Source organism: Mandrillus leucophaeus, unplaced genomic scaffold (genome assembly GCF_000951045.1).
Source record: "Mandrillus leucophaeus isolate KB7577 unplaced genomic scaffold, Mleu.le_1.0 Scaffold81, whole genome shotgun sequence".
In the NCBI taxonomy this organism is placed as follows: Eukaryota; Metazoa; Chordata; class Mammalia; order Primates; family Cercopithecidae; genus Mandrillus; species Mandrillus leucophaeus.
Genome location: NW_012108808.1, coordinates 553,185 through 568,739, shown reverse-complemented (window position 1 = coordinate 568,739; position 15,555 = coordinate 553,185). Strand labels below are relative to the sequence as shown.

Here is a 15,555-nt window from a genome sequence, read left to right as displayed (position 1 = left end):
CAAAACCATCCCCACAACCCACCCCTGTCCGTGGAAAAATTGTCTTCCACAAAACTGGTCCCCAGTGCCAAAAAGGTTGGGGACTGCTGTTATATAAGTCAAACACACACACACACACACACACAGAAAGGAGGAGGATAAAGGGACGGGGATGGAGAGGGAGAGAAAAGGCCTTACATAGGTTGATTTATATAGAGAAGCTAGTTTTGAAAAGAGGATAATTGAAATTTTACAGTAATTACGACTTTTCTTTTTAAAATGATAATTAGCTTGCCCATTCAGAAAAACTAATGTTCTGATTATTGGAAGAATCACTCTCAAGGATCAAAAAGCCATATGTGGGCCGGGCGCGGTGGCTCAAGCCTGTAATCCCAGCACTTTGGGAGGCCGAGACGGGCGGATCACGAGGTCAGGAGATCGAGACCATCCTGGCTAACACAGTGAAACCCCGTCTCTACTAAAAATACAAACACTTAGCCGGGCGAGGTGGCAGGCGCCTGTAGTCCCAGCTACTCGGGAGGCTGAGGCAGGAGAATGGCGTGAACCCGGGAGGCGGAGCTTGCAGTGAGCTGAGATCCGGCCACTGCACTCCAGCCTGGGTGACAGAGCGAGACTCCGTCTCAAAAAAAAAAAAAAAAAAAGCCATATGTACCTGAAAGAACTGTCAGCACCTACCTCCAACAACACCCACACCAACGCTGCTCCTCCTTGTGTTCATGGGAGCAACATGAAACCACTCATTAGACTTTATGTTGTATGCTTCCACAGATGATAGACCTATAATAAAACACAAGTCTTCATTTCCTTCTCTAAAAAAAGTCAATAGTTCATATATATGGAAAAATACTTCAGGTATGTAACATTGGGCTAAAATTAAGAGAAGAAAATGGCAGAATGTAAACACATCAATTACATGAAAAACAGGAACAGCTTGTTTTCCAGAAGGCTCCTACCTAAGCTACTGACATTTATAAGCTTTTAAAACTTGATGACTGATACTGATGCATAAGAAAGAAAATTTATATACTCAGCACTCATATCACTTAAGGAAATTCTTGATAAATTTTTAAATTTATCTTTAAATACCAGTTAAAACCTCACATATGCCTTAATGATGCCACGGTTTATTCCATAAACATGACTACTACGTTAATTTTAGCAGCAATGTAGAAGAGATGAAAAGAAAATTACCTGTACTCCCATCAAAGCCTCCCACAGCATATAACAATCCATTTAACACAGCAGCTCCCAAAGTGCTTCTCCGGTCTCTCATGTTAGCAACGCTGGTCCACTGGTCCTTCACAGGGTCGTAAGAATCTACAGTACGAACTCTTAATGAACCATTAAAGCCACCAACAGCAAAAACAAGTCCAGCCATGTAGACCATGCCTGCAAAAGGAGTACAGCATTTACAGATCAATGTGCAACTCGACTACCACCAATATCCAAAGATTGCTTTCTAGTAAGTCTATAGCTGTTGTCAGAACATGCTACTCTTAGGAGGAGCCTGATTAAATAAATCCTTGAAAATGCTATTCATTTGCAAGAACATCCAATCACTAAATTGTCTGTCTAAGGTTATGATTATTATTATTATTGAGACGGAGTCTCGCTCTGTCGCCCAGGCTGGAGTGCAGTGGCGTGATCTCGGCTCAATGCAAGCTCCACCTCTCCGGTTCATGCCATTCTCCTGCCTCAGCCTCCCGAGTAGCTGGGACTACAGGTGCCCGCCACCATGCCCGACTAATTTTTTGTATTTTTAGTAGAGATGGAGTTTCACTGTAGTCTTGCTCTCGTGACCTCATGATCAGCTCACCTTGGCTTCCCAAAGTGCTGGGATTACAGGCGTGAACCACCGCGCCCAGCCTTCTTTCTAAGGTTATTAAAAGATGCAATGGCACGGGCTAAAGTACCATTTTGACTCATTTTTTTTCAAATATCAATTTACAAGCTTAAATAATGAGCCATTATTTTCCAACTATTTGAACCTGTACTCACCTCCCATAGCTTTCAATTTTGGATCTTCTAGTGGATATTCTTAGAATGAAACTCTAAACACTTATAATTTATTTGCATAACGCACTCCTAGTTTATCACGTTAGTGGGCTAAATCAGGGGTCGGCAAATTTACAGCCTACAGGCTAAATCTGGTCCACCAGACTATTTCTGTAGAACCCATAAGCTAAGCATGGTTTTTATATTTTTAAATGGCTGAAAAACAACCAAAAGAGTAATATTTCATGACTTGTAAAAAGCTATATGAAATTCAAATTTCACCATCCATAAATATAGTTTTATTGGAACACTGTCCCACCTATTCACTTCCATATGGCTGGTTTTGCACTATAGCAGTAGATAAGAAGCTGTGACAGAGACCATATAACCACAAAGCCTAAAATACTTACTCTCTGGTCCTTCAAGAGAAAGTCTGCTGATCCCTGGGCTAAACAGATATTACAGAATCAGTGAATGGAGAAACTGGACTGCTAGACTCAGGTTTCAACCGTCTTTTCACTTTTCTCAACTTTTTCATGCTGCTGCCCTAATCGGACAGGCTCCTATCACCATCCACTCTGTTCTCTTTAACACTGAATCCTCAGTTAAAGTTCCACATTCTCTGTGATGCCTTCCCGGTCTACCTTAGCCTAAAAGGGATTAGTCCAGCTCCTGAACCCCTATAGAAAATAACATCTATATAGTGCACTTAAGGTTTAATAAATGTACAGAGTCTATAATACAATTACTTTAAATTGTTCAAATTTTTATTGTTCTTAGTTCTATGTTTATGTCCCTGTGCCAGCCTGAGGGCAGGCAATGTGGCTCACAGTTCTCTGAATCCCTATAGGGAGAACTGGAATCACCAGATATGTTTGACGAGCTCAATGTTTTACAGATGTCATCAGGCAAGAGATGCACCTCTACCCCTTACTGTCTCACCCTCTGGTGCTTTATTCCCCCACCCCCTTAAAAATACATGGAAATGTAGTCCTCTCTATGGCAACAAGACCTTTCCAGTTCAAATGAAGTTGCCTGTTTTGGCCCCCTGCTAGCACAGAATTTAACAGACCTCCTAAGAGGGCCTGGAGACTAGTGAGCAGCAACATAGCAGGAAGCATGTTTCAGCATAAAACAATCCTGTATCCCAAAATCATAACTAACTCCAGGGAATGTTCATTGTGGGAATTTTGCCCATTGCAATTTTCATTTTCCTTTCTCTACACACAAAATAACACAACAAATATGCCATCTCTTAGAAGTAATGTAGTATGCTTACCAAGTTTTAGGGAATTTTAGGTCACAAAGAAGAAGAAAATAAATGAATCAATCTATGAAGTGCCCCCCACCAAAGGCTCTGGGTCTGGAGAAGGGACTGAACTAAAAGAAATATAAGGCAACTGAAGTGCCCAGAAGTTTAATTACACAGTTTATTAAAATTTGGCCAAGTTTGCACAGTTAAGGACATTGGTTCTAATCTGAAGGAGGGAGAGGGAAGAGGGCATGATGAAGATAAAATGTATTCATAGTTATCCAATAAGTAAATAATACATTTTGCAATAAATTGAGTCAAATGACATATGGCCCCAAAGTAAAGGGAACTATAATAGGAATCAGATGTGAATTAAGAAATCAGTTAGTAAATGGCATACAAAACTCCATTTCCAGTAGTAACAAGAAAGATAAAATACCTAAAAATAAACTTGCCAAGAAACACAGAGGACCATTGGAAGAAAGTGTTAAAAATCTACTGAAGGATATAAAAGAAGACAGGAGTCCTATCACTAGTTTCACAACATAGTAAAACATATTATAAAGCACAGTAACTAAAAGTGGCTATGTCTTGATGCATGGATAGGCAAGACAAATCAATGGAAGAGAACAGAAAATTTAGAATACAACCAAGTAAATGTGGAAATCTAATACATGATAAAGGCAGCATTTCATCAAATGAATGGAGAGGGATAAGTCAATAAGGGGTATTTGGACAACTGACTAGCCATTAAAAGCCAAAATCTATACCTTACATCTTAGACTAAAATACAGCCCAGATATCTTAAGAGAGAGAGATGTATTTATAAATAAAACTGTAAAGGTACTAGAACAACAAATGTTTTCAAAATATACTTTTGTCATAGGGTAAAAACCTGGCAGATACCACCTTAACCAAGAGAACAAGGTTACCCTCACAAGAAATAATCATACTAAGTCAATTTAACCGTGGGAAAATATCAGACAAATCCAGCTTGAGAGATATTCTTCAAAATATCTGACCAGTCCTCTTCAAAGAATCAAGGGCATAAAAGATAAGAAAAGACTCTGGGACTATCTCAGATAAGAAGATATGACAACTAAATGCAAAGTAGGATCCTGGAACAGCATAAGGGAATCAATGGAAAAAATGGTAAATATGAATGAAGTCTGTATTTCAGTTACTATTAATATGCCAATGCTAATTTCTAGTTTTGATAACTGTATCACAGTAAGATGTTAACACTAGGGAAAGAATATACCAGAATTCTTTGTTCTATCTTTGCAACTCTTCTGTAAGTAAAATTATTGCAACAGAAAATTTTTTTGTTTTTTTTTTTGAGACGGAGTTGCCTAGGCTGGAGTGCAGTGGTGAGGTCTCAGCTCACTGCAACCTTCGCCTCCTGGATTCAAGCGATTCTCCTGCTTCAGCCTCCTGAGTAGCTGGTATTACAGGCGCCTGCCACCATACCCAGCTATTTTTTGTATTTTTAGTAGAGAAGGGGTTTCACCATGTCGGCCAGGCTGGTCTCGAGCTCCTGACTTTGTGATCCGCCCACCTTGGCCTCCCAAAGCGCTGGGATTACAGGCATGATCCACTGCGCCTGGCCCAACATAAAGTTTTTTAAAAATACGTTTGTGTGTGTATACACACACTCACACACACATATAGATAATTTTGGCATATGGCTTTCTATGCAAGAGACAAATTTTTAAGTCCAGAGACACAAAACTTTGGTACAGGACTACATTAAAAGATAAAGTTTTTACATGGCAAAAATAGCACAAAGTCAAAAGATAAACGATTAATACAAATAAATATTCACACTAGACATCACAGACACAAAGGCTACTTTCCTTAACATATAACTGTACCTGTGACATCAATAAAACTATTAAAATGGCAAAAATCATGAACTGACAATTCAGAGAGAAAGCTATTTAACTTTCCTCATAAGTACAAATTACATAAGTACAAATTAAGGCATTTTTCACCCACCAGATTGGCAAAGCTCAAAACATTTAATTACAAAGTACTGTCAGGAGTTTAGGGAAACTGGCACCTTCATATTTTACTGTTAGTGGGAGTAATAATTGGTATATCCTCTTAAGACATCTTTTGAATCAGTAAGTCTAGTTTTAGAGTTTTATCCTGCCAAAATATATTAGCATATATACACAATGATGTATGTATAAGAGATTTGTTGTAGCACTGTTTATAATAACATTAAGATTAAAAACATTTTTAATGCTCTATTTAAAAACTAGTAAAAACTATGTCCAGACCAAAATAAAACACTAGACAGCTCTTACTGAATGAGGTAACTCCAGATACGCTGGTAAGTAACAATCTCCAAGATGTATTGTTAAAGTGCTACCATCATAGAATGTTCCATTACATACAGAACTCATTTCGCTATGGGAGACAGAAATTATGGATCCAAGTTTAAGTCCCAGGAAAAATCCTGAGTTTGAATAATAACTGCTTCTTTTGATCACAGCTTTGGCTAAATGAAAGTCTATTTCAACAAATGTTTGTAAAACAGATGCCTTGAAGAAGGCAATTATGCCTTATAACTGAGGGACTTAACAGTACCTTATAAACTGAGGGAATCTCCTACAACTAAGGGCCCCAACCTAAAGAATTCCCCTCTTAACACTTCAGTCAAAGGTAACTAGGAAATATCCAGCAAATTACTAGCTCCTCCACCTTACACTAAACAATCAGAAAGGTATGTAAAGACGGAGACAGAGTAGCTATCCCATCAGTGTCTTGAGAGGTGTACGAGGCCCCTGAATTATTGTTTAACTACATAGCTATTTTACTCAGTTTTTTTGATAGAGATTTTTCTAATTAATAAAATGAGACCTGAAAAAGAAGCTCTCAATGACCCAGGAGTAGAGAATTGACTGTGATGCATCATGCTTACCTGCCCTGCACCTCCTGGAAGGCAACTCTGCTACTTGGTGCCACCTTTCTTCTTTAAAGTCATAGCATTCCACACTCCGGATAGCCTTTGGTGCTTGGCCCCCAACCACCACCATCAACTGCAAGGGCAGAAATGTAAGCACTTGAACAAATGATTATTACATATTCAGGATTTAAAATGTCCTACAAAGACACTGGTGTGGGAAGTGTTAGGATGAAGATGGTAGGGTGAGCTGGTAAATACAACCATCTAACCAACATTTCACAAATATCAACAAAGGGGGCACATGTTAGAACTACAATTCTATCATCCAACACATTTAGTCAAAAATAAGGACTTCAAAAACTAAAATAAGTTTCTGATCCTTCAAGCAAAATGAGTTATTTAAGCCAAAAAACGGCAGGCAGTCATTACTGGCAAGGCTGCAGTATGTCATAGGGCTTGCTATAAACTAGATCCTGGTTTTGCAATGACCAGGCATTAGATCTCCACAATCCAGGACAGAAGATAGAAATGAAACATATGTTACTGGGTAGGTGAGGTGAAAAGGACAATAAGTATTAAAAGAAAGACAGAAGAAGGAAAAAAATGATTGAAAAAGGAGGGGTAATTGAATTGGAGCTCACAAGAGCACAGATTCCCGAATCTCCAGTAAAGAGACCTTTCCTGATGCCCCACAAATAAAACAACCTAACAGGACAGGTAATGAAAATGCTAGATATCATAATGAACAAATACATTACAGTCTACTTTTGAGAACAAATGAGGTCTATAAACTCCCTCAATTCAATCCAACAACTATTTACTAAATGCCTACCATCTATATGTGTCCAGAACTATGTCAGGTGTTATACATAAGAAATATAAGACATGGTCTCTACCCTTCAAGACTTTATAGATGTCACTGAGACAAGACTTATGAAGTAACTCAAGAACAATACACAATTAGATATGATCAAAAAATTATGTGATTAGTATAGACGTAATTGCTACTGCTGATCAGAAAATGAAAAGCTGCCGTAATTTAGTGAAAGCTTCCTGGAACCTGATCTACGGTCTTGCTAAACGGATAGAATTTAGAAATCAATGTGTCTGTCTTTTACTGAGTATACACAGACACTCTCTGGCAACAGTGAAAATACAGCCGTCAAATCAGAATAATGTAAACATTAATGATGTCTCAAATCAAAAATTGTAAAGAATGGCAAGGACCTTCATGAAAAGATGAGATAATGATTGGAAAAACAGATGTTAGAAAGAAACAAAAAATAAAAACACACAGAATACGGAGTAACTCAGATACACAAAAAGGGGAAATTTGTAACCTTGACTAGGCAATGGAGCTACCTGTACTTAGAATTAAAGAAAGATGGGTACATAGAAAAAAATGATTCCTGAATCTGAGAGCAAATCCCAAGTTTCCAAAAAGAAGCGCATTTTAGTTTTTGGTAACTGGAGAGCAGAATTAATTTTAAAAGTCTTAAAAGAAGACGGAACATAAACCAACTATATAATTTTTTTCAGGCCTGTTTCTTCTAGTGTTGAATTCAAAGAAACAAAATTGGCCTGGTGTGGTGGCTCACGTCTGTAATCCCAGCATTTTGGGAGGCTGTAGCAGGCAGATCATGAGCTCAAGAGTTCAAGACCAGCCTGTTAATAGCAAGGCCCCTTTCTCCACAAAAAAATAACAAAAATTAAAAATTGGCAGGGCATGATGGTGCACAACTGTAATCCCAGCTACTAGGGAGGCTGAGGCATGGGAATCACTTGAACCCAGGAGGTGGAAGTTGCAGTGAGCTGAGATTGCACCAACCACTACACTCCAGCCTGGGCAACAGAGTGAGACTCTGTCTCACAAACAACCAACCAACAACATTTGGGTTGGCCAGGCACGGTAGCTCACTCCTGTAATCCCAGCACTTTGGGAGGTCAATGCAGGTGGATCGCTTGAGATCAGGAGTTCAAGACCAGCCTGGCCCAGATGGTGAGACCCCATCTCTACCAAAAATACAAAAATTAGCCAGGCGTGGTAGCACGCGCCTGTAATCCCAGCTACTCGGGAGGCTGAGGCATGAGAATTGCTTGAACCTGGAAGGCGGAGGTTGCAGTGAGCTGAGACTGTGCTAATGCACTCCAGCCTGGGTGAAAGAGTGAGACTCTATCTCAAAAAATAAGTAAATAAAATAAACATAATTAAGAAAGAAAATACACAATACCCTCACCTCTGACCACCCAAAAAAAGCGCGGGAGCAACGTTGTAAAAATCACAGAACTGGGATGCATGTTAAGATAAACCTTGTATTTAGGGGTTCTGTTCAAAACTTCAAAACTGCCCAAGAGACAATAGTTGAAAGAGTCTTAGATGATATATCTGATGAAGACCAATTTTTCTAAAATTTCAGAATGGAACACTTTTTAAACTTTTTGGGAAATAACACTCAGTTATAGATTTCATAATCCTCAAAGTTTGAATATAAGATTTCCATTTCCATGCAATAGTTCACTTTTACACATTAAAATGAAGATAAAAGGAAAACTGTGCTATTACATACAGAGAACAGTGGTAATATCTGTCCTTTACTCACCCAAGAGAGGTAAATGGGGTGAGGATTTGGATCTCCAGGAATCAGGGATAAAGGAGACAAGGAGAATGTGCAATGGGGGGACAAGAAGGCAGGAATATTTATATAAAACCAAGAGACTGTGTCATAAACCATTGTGTGGCTACCAAAAGAGTTGCTCATAATGCTGACACCCCAGTTATCTGTAAAAGACACAGATATTTGAGAAAACACCATACTAATTATGCTATGAAGGAACAAGAAAATAAGACCTTTTGTAAGGAAAAGTTAAATGTAACATATTTGAAGAGGGCAAGGGGTAGAAGGTTAAGCAAATTCAGTAGTCATCCTGAAATGTAGGTCAATTAAACTTTGTTCTTTTTATTTTCTTTACCTATTAAATAAATGTTAGTTGAAAATTAACTCCTGAAAATTTGTTTCTAACCGAAAATTTCAATAAATATACTGAGTAAAAATATTTTTAAAATATAATATATACCCAGAAATATGACAGCACTTATAAAAATACAGATTCCAAAGAGAAAAGCTAACAAAATACAAAAGAAGCAAAACATACATAATTTTTATGATGTACAAATCCAAGGATGCCTTACACAATCTGTTTATTGAGAAGCCAAAACTAATGTCTGAGATATGAAAAGAATCATTCATGCAAATTAAAAATCAGAGCCTAACATAAAAAGTACTAATTCACTCTCACGGTAAAATATTATCAAAACCTTGTAATTTCTTCAGCACGACTACCACATTTTGTTCAATTTGACTCACTATTACGATGATAAAAGGCATCATTACTATGAAATAATAAGCATAAGCAATTAATCTTTGCTTCATTCTTACCCAACTCCTTAGACTTAATCTGAACATAACAACTCTAAAATGACAAACAGTGATGTTAGAAAATCGTTCATCACCAGCACCTTTTTGAAAATATGTGTGGATAAACAAATACACTGAGAAGGGGTCATACAAGTAACATGCAAAGTCAAAGCAACAGGGCTGCTCACTGCTATCCAGCAGGTCTGCTGCCCCTCCCACCACCCTGATACAGCAGAATGAAAGAGAACCTCCAGGAACCCACATACCCACCACAAAATAACAGCTAGAGAACTGAGAAATCTAAAAGTATAACACAGCTACAGGAGTCCTACTCCAAAACCACAACCAGAGAAGCCCAGAAACAACGTAAACAATGTAAACACACCACCACAAAAGAGAAAGTAAGTACTTGATAGGCTTTTACCGAGAACTCTAGAAGGTTTCAAAAATGACATGTTTATTCCAGAAATCAAAATGACATGTTTATTCCAGAAATCATTTTCACTCTAAAGGTCTCTGCAGCATAGCTAAATATAGGAAAGTCTGAAGATGCCAGAAGAAGAAATACACAAGAAGAAATTCTTTTTTACAAATATGAAGTATTTAAAAAGTATTAAAGATATAGCACATTATTTAGAAGGAAGTTGCAAAGATTAACATTAAAACAATAAAATAAAATATGGCAACCTTAGAATTTATTGCCAAGACTGAGCAATTTTTATAAATGGATTATTTTGTAAGAACAAAAACTGACACCAAAAAAGATGGACAAATATGAATTAACGAAGACTTAAAAGATGGGTACTTATAAAAGTAGGTGTAAGGGTATTTGAAAACTGTAAACATGTATAAAATCAGCAGACCCAGCATGAATACCGAGGTATTAAGGGAACGAGCTAATGTACTTACTAAGCCACTTACAATTATTTCTGAAAAATCTCAGAGAACTGAGGATGGATCAGAAAATTTAAAGAAAGTAAATACCAATTTTCAAACCAGGATAGGAAGTGAATGCCTTGTAAATGCACTTTGTTAAGTGATAATAATTCTGAGTAAAAATTAACAAGATTTTAAGAAAAGCATTTGAACTTCTAGGGGCCGATAAAATAACACACAGAAGGATGTTTAGAAAGTCAGGCCAAATTTGAATCCATTTGATCCTCAACCTCATCAGATGTTATATGCCAAATTACTTATTTTGGCTTAGATAATAAACATAATCATATAGAATGAAACTTTCTGCAGACTGTGTCAGTGGCTGGGTACTTCTAACAAGGTGTCACCAAGAGAGTTCTGAGATCAATTCTAAATTAAAGTATTTACTAATGATCTAGAAAAATAAGTCAACAGCACCCTGGCAAATCTGCAGTTAGTTTTAAATTGAGAACTGTTGTTAGTAATAGGCAAAACAGAAAAACAATACCAATATAGATTTGCAGCAATTAAAAATGTAGACTCCAAAGTAAAACTTAGAAAAATATTAAATACAAGTATTAAAGTGAAAGAATTTAAAAAACATAATCCAATGGAAAGGAGAGAGTAATAACTAAAGACGATATAAGAAAACAAGAGAGAAGAGATTCTTATTTCTTAATCCAGCATTGCCCAAAACATACACAAGAGTTAAAAATAAATACATAAATAAAGTCTTTATATTATGAATCATTCTGATGAGACCACGCACAAAATGGTGCTTAAAGTATTGGTCGTACTATAAAGATGTAAACAGAGCAGAAGGAATTGCCAACAGAGACAGAAATGAGGGGTTATTTCACAAGAAAAACTGAATTGGTAAAACATGAATGGCCACAGCTAAAAAGACCAAGGTAGAGTATAAACATTCACATAGGAAAACATGAACACAAGAGACATGGGAAGACATAGGAATGTACGCTGAAGCGGCTACACATGATGTGCAGGGAACCATCAGATGGTATACAACAGGGAACTGCAATGAGATGAAATGAACAAGCTATTTTATTATCCGTAGTTCTAACGTGTAATTCCGTGAAACCATGGGGTCTTCAGTTATTAAATAAATACCTAGCTTACAAAGAAATCTTTCTTTTTTTTTTTTTTTTTTGAGACAGAGCCTTTTGCACTGTTGCCCAGACTGGAGTGCAGTGGCACAATCTTGGCTCACTGCAACCTCCAGCTCCTGGGTTCAGGTGATTCTCTGCCTCAGCCTCTTGAGTAGCAGAGATTACAGGCACCTGCCACCATACATGGATAATTTTTGTATTTTTAGTAGAGACATGGTTTCATGATGTTGGCCAGGCTGGTCTCAAACTCCTGACCTCAGGTGATGCACCGGTCTTGGTCTCCCAAAGTGCTGGGATTACAGGCATGAACCACAGCGCTCCCGGCCTACAGAGAAATCTTTCTACCTGGTCTGATTTTTTTTGGACTATAATTAGAGTTTTCTACTATAATTAGAGCTAATAAAACTCAGAGGGGACAAAAACCAGTTGTCTTCTGTTCTAGAAGAGTGACATCATGCAGTTTATAAAAATTAAATAGACCAAACAATCCCCACCCTTAACATATAAAATCAATAGAGGTTGAATTACAAACACTACAATGCATTCTTAGGCACATTTTCTCTTGAAGGGAAACTAAAACAAATAATAAATCATGGAAATTCAAATAAGCAGAGTACTAACAGCTTCACTATAAGCCTTTCGCATGAATAACAAGCATGAGCAACAGATCCTACTTTGGGAAGGTTCATGGGTGTCCTCAGCCGGGTCCGGACACTCTTCATTAATATACGCTGCTCTGTTGGCAGCAAATGATACTTCATTGCTTCAATGAGGTAATCTTTGCAAGCACTGCTATTCTTGACCAATGCTTCCTCTTCAACCCTCTGTAACAAGAAATCAGACACACCCCCTGAGGGTAGGGCTATTTCATAATTAAATTGCCAAAGAAAAAGAGTAAAGGAGGGGAAAAAAGCAGTAACTATATCCTTTAGTTTAGTCTAAAAGTAAACGAGGAAAGTTTATAAATACAACTAAGAGAAAAATAAATAAAACCAAAAAATGCTCAAGTATCTGGCCTGCAGAGAAAAACATACATACGTAATAAAAAGAACTGCAATGAAAAATGATAAACTTCAGTGTTAGCTATGGAATATGACAAACTCTTTAGATATTATATCCACCTGTTAATCTTTAACCTTTAAGCCAAAAAGTAAGCAAAACAAGAAACAAAATTTAGATAAATGCATCCTTCAGGAGAATACAATACTAATAAGTTAAAGATACCTTTTTCAAACATAAGTGGGCAAGCAAAATATCCCAAAAAGAGATTAGAAATACCTTAAAGCAATGTACCTATAAATCTTGTGCTGCCTAGCCTGACCTCAAATGCAGGACAGGCTTTGGGGTTTGTTTTCTTTTCTTTTTCTTGTTGGAGTCAGAGTCTCACTCTGTCGCCCAGGCTGGAGTTCAGTGGCGCAATCCCGGCAAACTCCACCTGCCAGGTTCAAGCAATTCTCCTCTCTCACCTTCTTGAGTAGCTGGGACTATGGGCACCTGCCACCACGTCTGGCTAGTTTTTTGTATTTTTAGTAAAGACGGGGTTTCGCCACATTAGCCAGGCTGGTCTCGAACACCTGGCCTCACGCGATCTGCCTGCCTCAGCCTCCCAAAGTGCTGGGATTACAGGCGTGAGCCACTGACCGTGCCCGGCCTTTTGGATCATTTTCTTAATACCAGAAGACCCATGATTACATGGATCACAAAAAGTAATGAGGTTTCAAGAAAGCCTAAAATGTTCAAATCTAATTTCTTAATAAATGATTCTTTCAATAGTTTCAATTATTAAAATAATGCTGAAACGTTCCTAGTGGGATTCTAACAAAAAAAAAAAACAAATTTAAAATTATTTGGAGACCACTAAAGAATCATTTATTCATATTTATTTCAAATAATATTTTCCCTCAGTTTAGAAATAAAGACAGAAATCAAATGCATGCCACTATTAAATTACAAAGTAAAATTAAACAGTATTTGGGTCAGACCTCAAAATTCCAGGTCTGCAGGGGAATGAGAAGAGACTATCAAAAGAAAAAAACAGTAAAGAAGATGCAAAGCAGTGACAGCCACAGGGACATTTATTTACATGTATTTAAACGACCACAAATACTACCTTGATAAGCGCTAGTACTTGCTTACCCAAATCAAAAATAGCGGCAAAAGCAAATTGCTAAGAATGGAGAATGGCGGCTGGGCACGGTGGCTCACAACGCCTGTAATCCCAGTACTTTGGGAGGCTGAGGCGGGTAGATCACTTGAGGTCAGGAGTTCGAGACCAGCATGGCCAACAGGGCAAAACCCCATCTCCACTAAAAATACAAAAATTAGCTGGGGTTGTAGCATGCACCTGTAGTCCCAGCTACTCAGTAGCAGAGGTACAAGAATCACCGGGAGGTGGAGGTTGAGGTGAGCTGAGATGATGCCACTGCACTCCAGCCTGCAGGGTCCTTTACTGTCTTCTGTCCTGTACTCCACACATCTGCATTCTACAGCTCTTATCACTGCTTGACAGGGATCTACATGCTGTCAGTCCAGTGACATGGTGCTGTGTGGATTCGTATGTTTTGCATATGCATTTACCTGAACTAAATATTCCCGAGGAAGCAAAGGTAACCGTACATGTTCCATCAGTCGGGCCATAAACTCTTGCCTCACATCCTTGTCATGGTTCACCCATGCTATTACTGCTTCAAATACCTTGCAGAAAATATAGGAGAAGAAAAAACAAGAAATGAGTTGTGTACCAAGACAGCTGGATAAAATATGAGACTACATTTTATATATAACTCTTGCTAAGACATCCAAGTTTAATTCACAGCTCAAATGTTTTCAAAATCCTGACTTGCAACGTACTTACAAAGCCATTCACCCCATTTCTTTTCTGTTCTTTTTTTATTTACCCAAAATAATAAAGCAAAGTGATATTCTGGAATGAAAATCATGTACCCTTAGAAACAATTCATGTTTGGCTTTTCCTTCAGGTTTACAAACAAATATTAGACCATACACATAAATTGAAGGTTTGTATAATGGATCAACTCAGCTCTGAAATAGCATAATATACTAAAATGTAGTATTTTGAAAATTTTTTCTACAAATTAAAAAATAAGGGCATTATTATTTATAATACATAATTGTGAGAAAGCTAATAAGCTAATATGAAGACACTGTCTACATAATTTCCTTCTCAACTGATGAATATATCACTTAATAATCTTTAAAGGTTTGCAGGAAATGTTTGACAAAATGCAAATGGATAACTGAGACCAAAAATAGGTTATTTTGATCCAGGAATAAAGCAAGAAACTAAAAATAATGCACATTAAAATAACACCCCTCTTTAATTCATTCTGTCAACAAGTATTTATCGAGTGTCTCTACGTGCCAGGTGCCAGAGATTAAGTGAACAAGATAGTCGGCCTCCTGGCAATTCTATCTAATATTTCTCAGTTCTGTCTTCTCTCCCCCCTGCTTCTATCATCCCACATCAGAACCTACTGCTCACCGGTATGACTTCAACACCCTCTCATCTGGCCCTCACCTCATTTTTGGTCCATACTGCCCACCACCACCATGACAGCTCGTCTCCAAAGATAGCCTCCTAATAAACCACATCTCCCAGATCCATACCCTTATATAGTAACCTTCCACACTGAATCTAAGCTGGCCCTGTGTAACCAGTAGAGTGTAGAGGAAGTGACAGTGTGTGATTTCTGAAGGTAGGTCTTAAGGAGCCTCATTACTTCTACTCTGCTGTCTTGAAATGCTCATCTGAAGGAAGCCAAATGTCATATAAGAAGTCTGGCTATTGAAACCACCACCCCATGAGAAACCCATGCAAGTTACAGAGAAGAAAGGAGGGGAGAGAAGGGAGACCTAGAGAGAAACCAATCAACCCTGAGCCCCAGAGCCAGACAGAAGCGAGTGGAGGAGCCACCT

General features: G+C 37.9%; 1 protein-coding gene across 2 annotated transcripts in view; it reads right to left on the bottom strand.

Annotated features, from left to right (window-relative positions):
- The window catches only part of KLHL2 (kelch-like family member 2), a 139,983-nt gene that overhangs the window by 11,124 nt on the left and 113,304 nt on the right, over window positions 1-15,555 (bottom strand). For both annotated transcript variants that reach the window (XM_011967776.1, XM_011967777.1), the window contains 5 exons: window positions 14,197-14,313; window positions 12,294-12,443; window positions 6,177-6,294; window positions 1,192-1,389; window positions 676-777 (listed from right to left, as the gene is read on the bottom strand). In XM_011967776.1, coding sequence (XP_011823166.1) covers window positions 676-777; window positions 1,192-1,389; window positions 6,177-6,294; window positions 12,294-12,443; window positions 14,197-14,313 — 685 coding nt within the window. The remainder of the gene's footprint in view (window positions 1-675; window positions 778-1,191; window positions 1,390-6,176; window positions 6,295-12,293; window positions 12,444-14,196; window positions 14,314-15,555) is intronic.